The sequence below is a fragment of the Ictidomys tridecemlineatus genome, chromosome 11, assembly GCF_052094955.1.
Source record: "Ictidomys tridecemlineatus isolate mIctTri1 chromosome 11, mIctTri1.hap1, whole genome shotgun sequence".
Taxonomy (NCBI): domain Eukaryota; kingdom Metazoa; phylum Chordata; class Mammalia; order Rodentia; family Sciuridae; genus Ictidomys; species Ictidomys tridecemlineatus.
Window position 1 is genome coordinate 41615700 of NC_135487.1, and position 16529 is coordinate 41632228.

Below are 16529 nucleotides of genomic sequence, written 5' to 3' on the forward strand. Positions count from 1 at the left end.
GCATCAATTTCAACAACTATATACCCAATTCTTTTATACACTAATAGTCTGAATTTGCCTGAGTTAGTAAAGATAAGAAACAATGGTTTCTTCACTAAGGAAAAATTGTAACCAAACTCCAAACATAGGTTACTGGGAGAAATACCTTCCAGAAGTTCTCAGGGACATAATACTGCAGCTTGCTTTCCATCAAATGCCCAAAGAGAGACTGCACCTGGTAAAATACACTATCATCTGGATTGTCTGTGTCATCATCCACTGAAAGTAGTGACTAAAAAGAAGAAAAGTATTAAATTAGAAATATTTAACCACTTTTCAGAAAATCCTGACATATGTATCCACATTGTTTTTTAGAATGCTTTATATATATATATGGTTGGATGTGGCTACCTACAATTCTGCGCACGCGCGCGCACACACACAAAAACACACAAAAACACACACACATATATATATATTGATAGAGTGAGAGAGAGAGGGACAGAGAGAGAATTTTTTTTTAAATATTTATTTTTCAGTTTTTGGCGGACACAACATCTTTGTTTGTATGTGGTGCTGAGGATCGACCCTGGGCCGCATGCACACCAGGCAAGCGTGCTACCGCTTGAGCCACATCCCCAGCCCCAATTCTGCACATATTTAGCTTTGTTATTCAGCTTCCATTTGATTAGGAAAAACTGGAACCAGTATACTAGAATCTCTATAAGACATAATGCCAAACAATGCACATGGAGCACTCTCAAAATTCTGCCTGCAACACCACATGCTACTACTATATTATTACAAAGTGCTGACGACAGAGCCTGTGCATTTCTATAGCATTAAAAATGTTAATAAGTTTACAGAACAACGTAAAAATTATTTTGGAGTTCAAAATCATTAGGTCAAGTCTGTCATATAGGCAGATCTTACACAAGCAGATTTATAAAAATGTGACTATGAATAACATGTCTATACAGATTTCAGAAGCTACTTATTAATCCCTACTTACTAATATGTGGGTTCTGCAAATCCAAAAAGCAATAAATAAGTATGGAACAACTTTCAGGCAATGAACACATTTTGTCTCATGCCAAACAGGACAGAGAAAGCAAATCACCTCAGGGAGCCCCGGCTGCATGTACAGCTGCTGGAAGACTGCATTCATGTAACAGGTAGCGCCACCATTCCTCAGGCCCACAAACCCTGAACTGGATCTGCTATCCACTGGGGGAAGGTACTGGGAAACAGAGGAACAGAAACAGCAAGGAAGAGAATTAGTACCTCTGCCACAGGCATATTTCCTTTAGCTATAAGGGATGTCTAAGAGGAAAGAGAGGTATATCCAGTGCGTTATGAAATTCAGGCTAGCAAAACTTATGTTCATAAAGTATCTTTGTCTGCAGATGCTAACACAATGATCAAAATACCATCACAATGATCAAATATGATTCTGTGTTTCTTTTTTGTTGTTCATAAATTATCTGGCATATAAGTAAGTATGTATTTGTTTATTCATTTATGTAGTCATATATATATTTATTCACTTGATTACTATTCAACAAATATTAATTAGGGGCCTAACATGTACTATGTACGTGTCAGGGATGAAACAGAGAACAGAAATGTATGTGGTCCCTAATGGCAAAGAGTTTACAGCTTAGTAGGACAGATTATATGGTATTAGTCAAGCAAATATACTAAGTTAGCAACTGAGGTGGTACTCTGAAAAAAAGGAACAGGATTTTATGACATGTTCACCATAAGGAATTCTGCAGTGTGGATGGTCAAGGAAGGCTCATATTCATTCCTTTCCTTTTACAGAAAGTCACAGTCTTCTATTAAACAACTTCTAATAAGCATATGTTCAAAGAGAAAGCAAAGGCTGCTTTAAAAGTGTCTTCTCACTCCTGGTCTAGTATTCCAGTGCACCTATAACTTATTTCCCTCTTGTAGATCCCAACATATGCTAAGCTGTTTTGGGCTCCACAGCTTTTCTCCTGTTCTCACTGCTGAAATGAATGACCATCCCACCTTGCTTCAATTGGCTTGCTCATCTTTGAGGCTCTACTTACAGTGTCATCATCTCCAAGAAGCTTTCTAAGATACCATCACTAGTGGGTAAGTGTCTTTCAATGTTAGAGCATATAGGACAAATATATCTTACACTGTATCACAAACTTTGAAATGGTTTGCTTATGGGTGTTTTCTTCCACTATATAAACTGACCTTCTTGAGGTCTGGAACGTTTTTGTTTTTGAGCTCCAAAAATTTAATATACCTCTTAGTGTACGCTAAAGTCCAAAAATCTTTCTGAATTTAACTGAACACAGACTGTGCTAATAAGATGGAGTCAATGTTCGTCTGACTCTGTATCTCTAGTGCCTGGCATAAAGTTACTCAAAAAATAGGCTGGAACATAATAGGCTGAGAATAATTATTAGCCAACTTGGAAATGCCTCTCCTTTTTAAAAGGACTCCACTTCATAATATACTGAAGTGTATCAGTGTGATAACACATACAGTTTGTAGTTGATTTAAATATGTGAACACAGCAAAAGAATAATACTGACTTTCTTTGGGCTTAGAAGAATACAAATGTGGTTTTAAAATTCTATGTTTAAGAGATCATTATAAAAAAAATAAGGTGCCTGACAGTCTAAAACTTACATCAAACTCCTTGGTAAGAGCAGGGTCAGGTTGATGATGCATAGAAAGTAGTTCTTTTGTAATAATTTGAAGGTTTGAAGGTGAACTATCAGCCAACATTACAAGGACTTCATAGGCTGCCAATCGGCTATTCACCGTACTACACCTAAAAACAAAAGACATAAATCATTTTCAACAATGAATACTTTACTCACACTCCTAATTAAACTAAAACAACATCTGAAACGAAAGTATAAGAGTGCAATTCCTCATATAATAGTTAAGTCAGAAATCTAGTAATCCAGAAGCCATGAAAACTGGAAGAATTAATATGGCTTAGAGCTAAATATTTTCCTGGCCTGATGATAAAATAGCAAAATCTGTCACTTATGACTTGAGAGTCTTCTTCTATAAGGAATGGACCAGAAAGAATGGAGTTGGAGAACTGTGTAATAAACACAACAGAGTTGCCATCTTTCAATAAAAGTAGGGAGAAAGAAATATTTTTTTTGTAGTTATCTTTCTGAACAAGTAACAGAAAAAGAAAGCTATGAAAATCAGAATAGAGACTCACTAACATTCTGTGTGCCTGAGGATCAAAAATTCTTCCAAGGACACTAATCAACTTTCCACTTTGCTGGGGGAAAAAAAAAGGTATACAGAAATATATAAATTGCCAAGTCTGTTGTATTTAAAGTGACAGAAAAGATAACTGTAAAGCATCCAGATTTCCAGATTGCCTGCCTTTGGGCATGGATAGTAATTTCTCATTGTGATCTATGCCAAACTTGCATTACTGAGGAGATCACAGATTATGAAGAATACACAGAAAAGAGGACATGTGACCTTTGAGTGAAACCACTTGTGAAGTGTAAGAGGGAGTCAAGGCAGGGTTGTGAGGCTCTTAGATCAGCACTGTGCTTTGTTTCTTATCTAGACTAATGGGTTGAAAAGAACAAATAAGAAATGAACAGGGAGGTACATTACACATGAGCTACACACCAAGAAGCTGCTGTTGTTATATATAAGAATAGCATGTGATATAAGAATAGCATGGCTTCTGAAAAGATCTTATGTATTTTAAATCTCTCTTTCTTTTCCTTTAAGCTTTTAGTGGGAAAAGTCTGGGAGTGATTGTGATAAATACCATTTAGTACACTGGGAGGGATGAAACAAAATGTTCCTTTTCCAGTCAAGGTACTGTGTATGATGAAAAAAATACTCCTTGTTGATAGAGGTATCACTTTTAATAAAAAGAAAGTATTAAAAAATACTCATTGTTGATGGAGGGGAAGATTTATCAATAAAAAATTCACTAAAACTGCTGAAGATTTACTTTTTTTGTGTTTACTGAAAATCAAAATACTCATGTATTTCTGATGTTTAAAAAATTCCATAAACCTGGCACTAAAGCTTCCAAAACAAGACTGAAGCAAGAACAAGAATGTGAGTCACACCATGAAGGACAAGCCAAGAGTTCTAATGAAGATTAGAACCCAACCAAAACCAGACTTTGCTAATAAGGATTCCCTAGCTACAAAAAAATGTTTATACATGATAAATTATCTCATAAGATTCCATAAAATATTGCTTATTATGTCTTTTCCATATCAATAACCACCAAAGCTGTACACAAATTTTCTTTTTCACTATAAATACCAAATCCTCAGTTTCTTCAAGATTCCTAAATTAACTCTGGTTTTCATATTCTTGAAATAATAAGTAAGTTTGATTCAGAGCAAATGAGATGGCAGCTTGTAGCTGCCTCTTCTTCCTATCTCCAAGAGTATAAATATCACTCAAGTAGGGTCAACAGTACAAAGGGATTTTCCAGTTTTCTACTCAAATCACTAGCCATTGCAGTTACCAGAACAGTCAATCCTCAGCAAACAACAGGTTCATGCACCACAGCACTTATCCTTTGCTCCTAAAAACTTGTGAACACTTTATTTGGAGTCTATTTACTTTAGATATATTTCTTTCTCTTTTTTTCTTTTGGTTCTGGGATTTAACCCAGAGTCTCAAGCACATTAAGCTTGAGCTCTACCAGTTAGCCACACTCCAGACCTGGACATAATTCTTAATAAGCTTCATTTCTCTTGGAATTTGTTCTGGACTTAGTTAGCCACATTATTATTATTTACTCTTGCACTTTGATGATGGTAATGGTACCGGCAGTTGCTCTGTGCCTTCTATGTTACAAATAGGCTTTACACTAAACTCCTTTACATGCATTTCTTTACAGAGTAAATAATACATGACACACAAACTCACAATATGGAAGACAAAGTCCAACTTAAGGAAATATTTTTGGACTAACAGAATTTTTACCAAAACTGAACACAATGTGCATTTTCCATACTTTGGATGAAAGTCCTGTTGACTGATGGCGGCACTGCCAGCTGGAGAATGACTATTTAAAATAATTCTAGAAGCTCGGAAAAGGAAGTCATCTAACAATGGTTTAATGAGTGATGAACCTGGAATAGAGCATAATATTCATGTTGAGGATGAACACAAATTTTAATTCAAAGATCCTATTGTGCACTTTCTGATTAGAGCAGCAAAACACTCAAGGCCCCCCAACAGCAGTGCACCCAGTTTAATCGAACACTTATTTTTTGAGTGCTTACTATGCAACAAAGCCCCGTGGGAAGGAAAGGTTAGGGAAGGGGATACCACGGTAGACCAGAGAGGGTGCCCTCCCTTATGAGTCTACAATACAGTGAAAGGAGTCATGTTTACCCCTTAGAAACACATGTGCCAAGATTCCAAGAGCAGAAAAGTTGTGAGTGAACAATTCTTATTCTGGGAATAGGGGAATTTGCACAGGATTTATCAAACTTTTAAAATCTTACTCTAAAGAGTAAGTTACCAGAACAGTAACTTACTGCTTTTCCTATTTAAGAATCACTCTTTTCTATGTATCCCTGGTAGCCAAGAAGATTATGCAGAGTTTAGTGTGCATTATGAAGTGGTCATTAATTTTTTAAAATATAATTTTACAACACAGGATATGCTTTTAAGATTACATATATACCCCAGGAGAATTTCATATATACCCCATCAATGGGGAGGCAGTGGTTGGGGGGTCACTTCTCCAGAGAAGAATCAAACTCACGGGTAGTAATGTATAATAGATTATACATTATGAAGTACAAAACAGCAAAAAGAGACAAACTTTCTCTTTGAACTGTAATTTTTACTTGGTATTAAGAAGTTATGTGATCCCACCATTTGAACATGTTAAAATTTTTACATGGCATAATAAAACCAGTAAAATACACCTTAAGATTATTAGCCACTAAAATTAGACAATTTCTTACTTGTGAAGGGTCAATTTTCCATGGAACATTTAGCAACTATCTCATTGTTATAATTATAGACTATACTATGACAATAATGGAGAACTAAGGTATTCTGCCACATGATAAGATGAAGCAATAATTACCAAGCATTTCCTTTTCTGCCCCACAGAGTGAAAGAAGGGTCTTAATGAGCCGCAAGTGTCCTGCCAATAAGATGTTGTCTGCTTCACTGGTCTCACATTCAGCTGTGCGATTAGGTTCAAAGTTATCCAGCCATGTAATCTCATCTTCAAGCATGGTAGCTGGGCTTATTCGTAACTGCTCCATTTCTGAAGCTAAGAAGGAAAAAAAAATTTTACTAAGAGGAAGAATTTCCCTTTGTGGAGTCAAAATCCTGAATTAAAGTAAGCAGTCAAGTCCCAATCTTTCACTTCACAGATCTCAAAAAGCATGTCACTAATAAAGGGCAGGATAATAGTTGCTTCCCACAAGGAGCCTGAAAATTCCACCTTCATAAATAAATCTCTTGTGAAATGCCTCCTCTGCACAGGCCACTGCACTGCACGCTGAGGCTGAGATGGGGGAGACCATCCTTGCTCTGAAGCTCCTGGTTTAGGGAACAAAAGCCTTCTGGAGAAGGCAGGGATGGAAGGATACAGGGGAACCAAGGCTCCTGTGGTGTTTTCCAAAACAAAGGAGGGAGGAGTTCTTCAAAGGAGGGGGAGGTCAAGATCAGATTAGCGTGAGCAGAGGTTTCTAAACAATAAGCCCAACTCTTCAGAACAGTCTTTCATATTCAGCACCTCACTTTCTGGGCCAAACAAGGACTTACAGCAAAATTACATACAGACAGTTGGGATGAGGAGGAGAAGAAGAGTGATTATCTTCTACTACAGTGACAAGCAAGCAGGGTACCTGTAGGTTTGTGAAGAGGGATACTTTAGGGATAGTCAGACCTGGTCTGGCCCCAGATGCGAACCTAATCTCTGCCACCCTGCTTCCCTAGTTAGGCAATGAGGCCAACACCTCTACCACAGGGTGCTAGGTGTAAAGGGTATTAGTGTAGGCCCTGACTTTGCATGAGAATTAATTCTGTCTGTGCCTTAAGACCTCATAAGAGATCGTGGATCTTTCATTTACTATTCAACAATGCAGGGAAGGTCTACCTTAATAATTTATTCATTTCATTTGAAAGTTGCGTGTGTATAGCCAACTCATGAATTCAGTTTTCAAAAAGCAGAGAGCAAAACCTTGTTGATGGCTGCTGCCCAAATTTAACTGGAAGCTTGGTGGAAAAACACTCTGAGCTAGGTGGTTAGATGAATACATAGTCCATCCACTTTTCAGACATGACCAAACTCCACTACCTTAGTTTCCATAAAATCAACCTCTCTGTATTGCTCAAAGTTTCTGAGACAGACTCAGGACCCAGGAAGAAATCTGCCTTAGGAGATATCACTGAGGATTATTAGTCACTGGATCTTCATGTACTTATTACATAAAGATCTTTGTATGAAACTTCTTTTAGAATAAAGTGATGGAAAAAAATTGCTTCTTTTGAGGACTCATTCTCTTTCTTCTTGGGTATCAAGAATAACTAACTGTACACTGTTTCCTTTTTACCTTTGGCCCACAGGAATCTCACAATCAAATTGACTGTGTGGGGATTTACAGTCTATATACACATAAAATATGTTTTTTCATCCAGGCTTTAACTTTCTTTTGAAATTAATATTTTTTGATCACCAGGATTTTTTTTTTTTTTAAACCCAGGGACTCCATACATGCTAGGCAAGTGCTCTACCATTCAGCTATACCCCCAGGACTTTTAACATTTTATTTTGAGGCAGGGTCTTACTAAGTTGCCCAGGCTGGCCTTGAACTTGTGAGCCTTCTGCCTAGGACTTTTCAGTAGCTGGGATTATACAAGCATTCACCACTGTGCCCAGTCATCCTAATTTTTACTTATTTCCTGTACACTGAAGCAATTTATTTGCATAAAGAATGGGGAGTAAACTAATAACTTCTTGATTTGAGCAACTAAATTTTACATAAAGTACTCCAACATACTCTTACATTATTAAAAGGTAAATACAGATATTTAAAATCTTAACACTCTAACAAGAGAATTCTTAACAATGACACTTTAATCATTTAATTAACTTCTATCACTATCAACATGCTTCAATAGATTTCCTCTTTCCTTCAATGATCAACCTTCAAAACTGTCAGAATAGATTATACTAGAGAGAAAGGCTCTTCATCATAGTTCCATGTTGGTACAATTAAAATATAAGTCTTAAACAATTTTTAAATTAACAACTCTTCTCAATATATTAATAGTTGGGACTGTACTGACAGAGAGCTCACTGGCTTACATGCTATTTTCAGGAAATCATTTCATTTCAAACAAAGATTATAATCACATTTGCACCTGACATTGCTAAAGCAGATTAAAAATGTCTACTCTGGCTTTCTCTTCTACTTCCCCACCCCAAATCAAAGTTAGACGTTTACTTACTTGTTAGATCATCTAATAATTGGCACCTCAAATCAAAATACTCCATACACTGAGATAACAGTCTAAAAAATAGATAGGTTTCAGTTACTAAAAATAGGGTGTTTACAAAATAAAAAGCATTTTCCTTATAAAAACAAGTTCATAAAACAATTAAGATAATTTTCCTAAGCATAAAGTAACTGCTTTTACATTAGTGCATTTTAACATGGAGCATATTAATGATTTTGCTAATAATGACACAGTAAAGGAATAATAGTGTAGAGAGGGAATTTTTAATAAACATGGTTTTAAATGATTTAAGCACTGACTGTATTTGTTCATCCAATTATCAACTAATATCTGTTAAGCACTTATCAAATGCTTACACCTTTTTAAAGGGGACACTGAACAAAAGAACAAGGGGGACAGATAGCAAATAAAAAATATATACATGTCAAGTGGTGACAAGCACTAAGAAGAAAAATAAAGGACAGTAAAATAAAGAGGGCATTTCTTTAATGTGGAAGTGCTTTTTCTGTAATTACAGTGGTTAAAAGCTCAGGTTTTAGAATCAGATGCTGGTTTTAATCCTGCTTATACTACTTACACCTCAGGTGTCCAAAGACAACTGATTTAAATTCTAACTCATACACATGTTTATATTTACTGGTGTGTGTGTGTATACACACACACACACACACACACACACATGTATGTTTATATATAGACATACATTTGTGTGTGTGTGTATAGACATATATTTGTGTGTGTGTGTGTGTGTGTGTATAAAAAGATTTATTATAGTTTAGCTATTAGGTATCCCCCAAAAGCTCCTGTGTGAAACAATGCAAAAAATAAATAAAGAAATAAATTTAGAGACAAAATGATTGGGTTCTGAGCCTTAACCTAATCAGTGTGTTAATCCCCCTAATATGGATTAATTAAGTGGTAACTGTAGGTAGGTAGGGTGTAGCTAGAGGAGGTAGGGAGGCATGCCCTTGGGTATTATTTTTTGTCCATGAGGAATCTCTTTCTCTGCTTTCTGGTGTGATGTCCTGAGATGCTTTCTTCTTCTACCACACTGTTCTGCCTCACCTTGGGCCCAGAGCAATGGAGTCAGCCATCTATGAACTTCTGAAGCCATGAAAACCAAATAAACTTTTTCTCCTCTAAAATTGTTCTTGTCAGCTCTTTTGTTCATAGTAGAAAAAAAAAACTGACTAAAATTAGGCTCAAGCTTGTATTAATGATTAAAATATATAATGAACCAAAAATTATGTTTAAAAAATAGAGATAATAAAAACAGACAAACTCATTTAGCCATTCTGAGAACTGAAAGGTAAATAAATATATGTCAAGAACTTAGTAAGCTGTGTGGCATGTCATTAGCTCATGGTAACTGCTAATTAAATACATTTAAAAAGATGCGAGGCACAGTTTTCAAAATTTTACCAAACCTAATCAATGCATTTTTAAGAGATTCTTTGATATATATTTAAAAAATCTAATCTAATCTAACACTTTTTGCTTTTCCCCCCAAATAAACTGATTCATAACAAGGATAAGATCAATAACTTCTAAAAAATGATCCAAACATTTCAATTAAAAAAAACCCCAGTTTTTAAAATAAAAGCATTTTTATATCTTTTAATTCAGATGTCTATTGGAAAAAAACACTATTAAAGATTTATTTTTCAATACTAGAATCATACAATTTATGTCTAATTCAGGTTAAATGTTGATGTCAACTATAAAGTAATTTTAAGTTTTGGCTAAAATTTTAGCATTAACCATAATGACTTTACCTAACAAACAAAATCCTGACTTCTTCCTATTTATACATCTGGAACATAAAAACCAAAGGTCAAATGCTTCAAAATATTATGTTGAAGCTCTGACCAGGAATTCTCATATATTAAAAAGTATATAAAAACATAACAAATGTTGATACACTCACTTAATCATGTAACGATGACTTGCAAATAGACAAAATTATAATTCAATTCAAGGAATATCTGCAGATTACACATCTTTTATCTAGAATATACAGGCAGTAGAAAAGCTAAGAATGAATCAAATAATCACCAAGGAATTAGAAGATATCTTGGAACAAATGAAAAATACAACATACCAAAAGTTAAGGGATACATCAAAAACAGTGGAATAAAAGGAAAATTTACATCTATAAATGCTTACATTAAGAAACCAGAAAGATGCCACATCAACAACTTGGAACTAGAAACATGAAATGAACAAATTCTTAGAAACTTATCAAAACTGAATCAGAATGAAATAGGAAATCCAAGTAGCCCTGTAATTAGCAAGGTGATAACTGGTAATCAAAAACCTACCCAAAAAAGAAAAGTACAGGACAAGATGGTTTTGTTGATAATTCTACCAAACACTAAAGAATATGAGTCCTTCTCACACTCTTCCAAAACACCACCTCCTATGAGGTAAGCATTACCCTGATATCAAAACCAAAGGATCTTCCAGAAAATTACAGAGTTATGTCCCTTATAAATGCTTACTCAAAAATCCTCAAGAACATAAACATACCAGTGACCCAAATTTAGCAGTACTTTTAAAGCATTGATTATCAGGAACAGGTAGGACTGATACTTGGAATGCTAGGATGACTGAACATATGAAAAATGATTTTAATACCACATTAACAGAAAGAAATGGGGAAAACAAGCCCATATGATCATCTCAAATTGATGCAAAAAAAGCATCTGACAAAATTTAATGCTTTTTTGCTATAAAAACTATCTCACCATAATAAAGGCCATATATGAAAAATTCACAGCTAACATCGTACTCAATGGTGAAAGAAAGGTTTTATTTCCTCCTTAAGAGAACAAGGATGATCACTTACTTTGACCCATTTCTGTTCGCTGGAGTATAAAAGGTCTAGCTAGAGAAATCAGGCAGGAAATAAAAGGAATATAATTTGGAAAGGAGGAACTAGAATAATCTATTTGCTGATGATGCAATCTTGTATAAAATGAAAACCTAAAGATTCCACAAAAAACCTGTTAAAACTAATAAATATATTCAGCAAAGTTATAGTATACAAAAATCAGTTGCATTTCTTGCACTATCAATGAACACACTAAAAAAGAAAACAATTACATTTACAATAGTGTCAAGAAGAATAAAAACAGTCATCATTTTAACCAAGGATATTAAACACTTATAAAGCAAAAACTACAAAAAAAAAAAAAAAAACTGCTGGAAAGAAATTAAAGATGACATAATTAGAATGATGTCCTTGTTCATGAATTAAAGACTAAATTGTGTTAAGATGTCTATACAAAGTCATCTACAGATTCAATGATATCCCTATCAAAATCTCAACAATATTTGCTGAAATAAAAAAAACAAATCCAAGATGGCATGCTAAGGGAGGCAACATTCTGTGTCACTCCATGACCCAGGATTCAAGTAGTGGGAACACTGTTTCTCGAGAGTTATTAGAGGATTCCTCCAAGAGATGCTCCTGTGCAGGAATCCCAGCTGCCATGCCTGCACAGGTCCCGGGGTCTTAGCTTCAGCACAGGACTCCCAGTTGCTTGCCCATGCAAGACCTAAGGCTGCCACTTCCGAGTGGAACCCCATCTACCAATATGGAGCTCCCGTTGCCTCTATCTTGGGACACTGCAACCATTGACATAGTCTCTTACACACGGTAGCCTGCACCTGGGGACACTGGACAGGGTCTGGAGACAGCTACTAGTCACAACACAGGATGCCACAGAGCTGCATCTCTGAACACACTGCCCAATATACCACCTGGCCCAACACCCCATCTCTTAAGATATCTGCCTCCATCTTGGAACACCGCTGATGCCATCTTTAGTTGGGGTACCTACCAGTTTGGGACACCAACTGGGGCTTAGAAGCAATATCAAGGTACCTATAGTCCCAAACTCCTCCCTCTCCCCTGCACCTACTAACCCGGCACAGTGCTTGCAGCTATGGGGCAGGTCTACAGCTCGCAAAACTTGGTCTTGAACTGCCCAATACCAAACAGCTCTCCATGACAGGTGTGCAGCCCCAAGAACACAGCCCACAAGACCCCCAGAGAGATAGGTTCCTGATTGGGATATAGAAAGAGAGGAGGTGAGTGAGGTACAGTTTAGAGACTAAATTAGAGATCAGGAATTGTGAGGTCTACAGGCAATATAAGGAGATAAGATCAGGTACCCACATCACAAGATCAGGCCCCAAAGGAGATCCTTGGGGTGCAGTCTCCCATCAGGCACCAACAAGTGCTATACCCTACCTCCAGAAGCTCCGCCCCCAAGACCAACCCTCCCACCCTAATAACCTTCACCATCCTGAGGGTAAAGATACTAGCAAACAACAGACAACCACACCTATTGGATGAGAAGGGAAGCAGAAAAGATACTGATCTCCAAGGAAAACAATCTTTGTATTTTTGAGAATTTTCTTTTTCTTTTTCTTCTCTTTCTCTTCTCCCACCCTCACATCCCCAACATTTGTGAAACCATGTACTTTTCATAAATTAAGCTACTGAGGACTGGGCTGTCTGAATAGTATATTATAGTTGTGTTGTATATTTCTTTTAAATTTTTAAATTTTCTTAATTTTTATGTTTGTTTCTTTTTTGTACTCTTTCATCTTCCCACTTACTTGTTTCCCCAAAATCACTTTCTCTCTTTTCTCCTGCTACTAGCCAACTTCTTTTGATTCCTCTTTCACACTTCCTAAGATCTAATAACTCTATATCCTTACCTCCTACCTCCTTAACATCTCATCCTACAACCCACCCCCAGTTCTCTCTTTGTCCACCATCAGAAACTATAGACCTTTTTGCAAACCTACTATTATTGCAGATAATAACTGAACTCACCATTTCTGAATACTGTGACAAAACTGTAAATGTCATAATAGCAGCTATTTGATTCAAGGCTGTATATTGTTTGTATTGGGATCATTAATATTGTTCTCCCCTTTAAAGCAGGGGTATTGGAACCCTGCAGGGACACTATAAGCCTATAGGGTAAAAACTGTAACACCTTGGATCTGCAGTGCTAGAAGGGAAGACACATGAACAACATAAAAAAACAAGGAAAGAAAGTGCCCCAAACAAACCAAGATACTACATTATTAGAATCCATGGCCAGCACAGCAGAAGAAATGACAGAGAAGGGGAGTTCAGGCTGTATGTAATTAAAATGTTCTGTGAATTAAAGGATGATGAGAGTGCAAATACAGGCAGCAAAAGATCATTTCGATGAAGAGCTACATAAAGAAATACAGGAAGCAAAAGATGACTTCAATAAGGAGATAGAGGTTCTGAAAAAAACAAAACAAAACAAACAAAAAAATCCCAAACAAACAAAACAGAACAGAAATCCTTGAAATGAAGGAAATAATAAACTAAATTAAAAATGCAATAGAAAGCATCACCAACAGATTAGATCACTTGGAAGACAGAACCTTAGACAATGAAGACAAAATATATAATGTTGAAAATAAAGTTGACCACACAGTAAAGATGGTAAGAAACCATGAACAAAACATTCAAGAATTATGGGATAACATAAAAAGACCAAATTTAAGAATTATTGGGACAGAGGAAGGCATAGAGGTACAAACCAAAGGAATGAACAATCTATTCAATGAAATAATATCAGAAAATTTTTCAAACATGAAGAATGAATGGGAAATCAAATACAAGAGGCTTACAGGACACCAAATGTTCAAAATCACAACAGATCTACACCAAGGCACATTATAATGAAAATGCCTAAAATAAAGAATAATTAAAGAATTTTAAAAGCCATAAAAGAAAGGAATCAGATTACATAGAGGGGGAAACCAATTAAAATCTCTGTAGATTTTTTCAACCCAGACCCTGAAAAGTAAAAGATCCTGAAACAACATATACTAAGCTCTGAAAGAAAATGGATGCCAACCAAAAATCTTATATCCAAAAAATTAAGCTTTAGATTTGATGATGAAATAAAATCCTTTCATGATAAACAAAAATTAAAGGAACTTACAACTAGAAAGCCTGCACTACTGAACATCCTTGGCAAAATATTCCATAAGGAGGAAATTGAAAAAACAATGAAAATCAGCAAAGGGGTGAGGGGTATTACACTAAAGGAAAAACCAATTAAAGGAGAAATCAAGTCAAGTTAAATACCAAAAATAAACAAAAATCGCCAGAAATACAAATCATGTCTAAATAATAACTCTGAATATTAATGGCTTAAACTCACCAATCAAAAGACATGGACTGGCAGAATAGATTAAAAAAAAAAGACCCAACAATATGCTGCCTTCAAGAGACTCCTAGAAAAAAACATACCACTTACATGGACTGTGAAAACAAGCAGGGGTTTCCATCCTCATATCAAATAAAGTAGACTTCAAGCCAAAGTTAATCAAAAGGGATAAAGAAGGACATTTCATACTGCTTAAAGGAGCCATACATCAACAAGACATAATGATTATAAATATACATGCTCAAACAATGGAGCATCTATATTCATCAAACAAACTCTTCTCAAGTTCAAGTGTCAAATAGACCACAGCACAATAATTCTGGGTGACTAACACACCTCTTTCACCACTGCATAGATCTTCCAAACAAAAGCTGAACAAAGAAACTACAGAACTCAATAATACAATCAATATCTTACACTTAACTGACATATATAGAATATTTCATCCTTCAAGTAGTGAATACATTTTTTTCTCAGCAGCACATGGATCTTTCTCTAAAACAGACCATATATTATGCCACAAATCAACTATTAGCAAATACCAGAAATAGAGATACTACCTTGCATTCTATCTTTCCATTCTTCTTTCATAATGGAAAGAAAGTAGAAATCAATGATAAAAAAAAATAGAAGTTATTCCTACACCTGGAGACTAAATAATATGCTACTGATGAACAATAGATTGCAGAAGACATCAAAAAGGAGATTAAAAAATTCTTTGAGTTAAATGAGAACATAGATACGACATATCAAAATCTCGGAGACACTACAAAGGTAGTACTAAGAGGAAAGTTCATTAAATGGAGTTCATTCTTTAAAAGAAGAAAAAGTCAACAAATAAATTGCCTAACACTTCATCTCAAAACCCCAGAAAAAGAACAAATCAACACCAAAGCTGTAGAAGACAGGAAATAATTAAAATCAGAACTGAAATCAACAAAATTGAAACAAAACAAAGAATTGAAAAAAACTGACAAAACAAAAAAATGGTGCTTTGAAAAAGTAAATAAAATTGATAAACCCTTAGCCATGCTAATGAAGAGAAGGAGAGAGAAAACTCATACTCAAATTACTAACATCCACGATGAAAAAGGAAATATCATGACGGACACTATAGAATTACAGAAGATAATTAGAACTTATTTTGAAAATTTGTACTCCAATAAAATAGAAAGTATCAAAGGCATTGACAAATTTCTAGAGTCATGATTTGCCCAAACTGAATCAGGATGATATACACAAGTTAAACAGATAAAGAATCATTTGATCATCTCAATAGATACAGAAAAAACATTCGAAAAAATACAGCACCCCTTCATGTTCAAAACACTAGAAAAACTAGGGATAATGGAAACAAATCTCAGCATTGTAAAAGCTATCTATGCTAGGCCCAAGGCCAACATCATTCTAAGTGGAAAAAAACTGAAAGCATTCCTTCTCAAAACTGGAACGAGACAGGGATGTCCTCTTTTACCACTTCTATTTGACATAGTTTTTGAAAAATCTAGCCAGAGCAATTAGATGGATGAAAGAAATTAATGAAATGCTGACAGGAAAAGAAGAACTCAAAACTATTACTATTTGCTGACAACATGATTCTATACCTAAAGGATCCAAAAAATTCCACCAGAAAACTTCTAAAACTAATAAATGAATTCAGCAAAGGAGCAAGACATAAAAATCAACACCCATAAATCAAAGGCATTTCTGTACATCAGTGACAAATCCTCTGAAAGAGAAACTAGAAAAATTACCCCATGTACCATAGCCTTAAAAAAAAAAAAAAAAAAAAAAAAAAGACTTGGGAATCTATAAAAGTCAAAGACCTCT

General features: G+C 35.4%; 1 protein-coding gene across 6 annotated transcripts in view; it reads right to left on the reverse strand.

Moving 5' to 3' along the window:
• Positions 1–16529, reverse strand: part of Usp24 (ubiquitin specific peptidase 24) — a 135394-nt gene that overhangs the window by 34084 nt on the left and 84781 nt on the right. For all 6 annotated transcript variants that reach the window (XR_013427803.1, XM_078026335.1, XM_078026336.1 and 3 more), the window contains 6 exons: positions 8458–8519; positions 6080–6271; positions 4991–5108; positions 2650–2794; positions 1100–1219; positions 146–271 (listed from right to left, as the gene is read on the reverse strand). Coding sequence is in view for 5 of the 6 variants with exons in the window: in XM_078026335.1 (XP_077882461.1) it covers positions 146–271; positions 1100–1219; positions 2650–2794; positions 4991–5108; positions 6080–6271; positions 8458–8519 (763 nt within the window). In the remaining variant the exon portion in view is untranslated. The remainder of the gene's footprint in view (positions 1–145; positions 272–1099; positions 1220–2649; positions 2795–4990; positions 5109–6079; positions 6272–8457; positions 8520–16529) is intronic.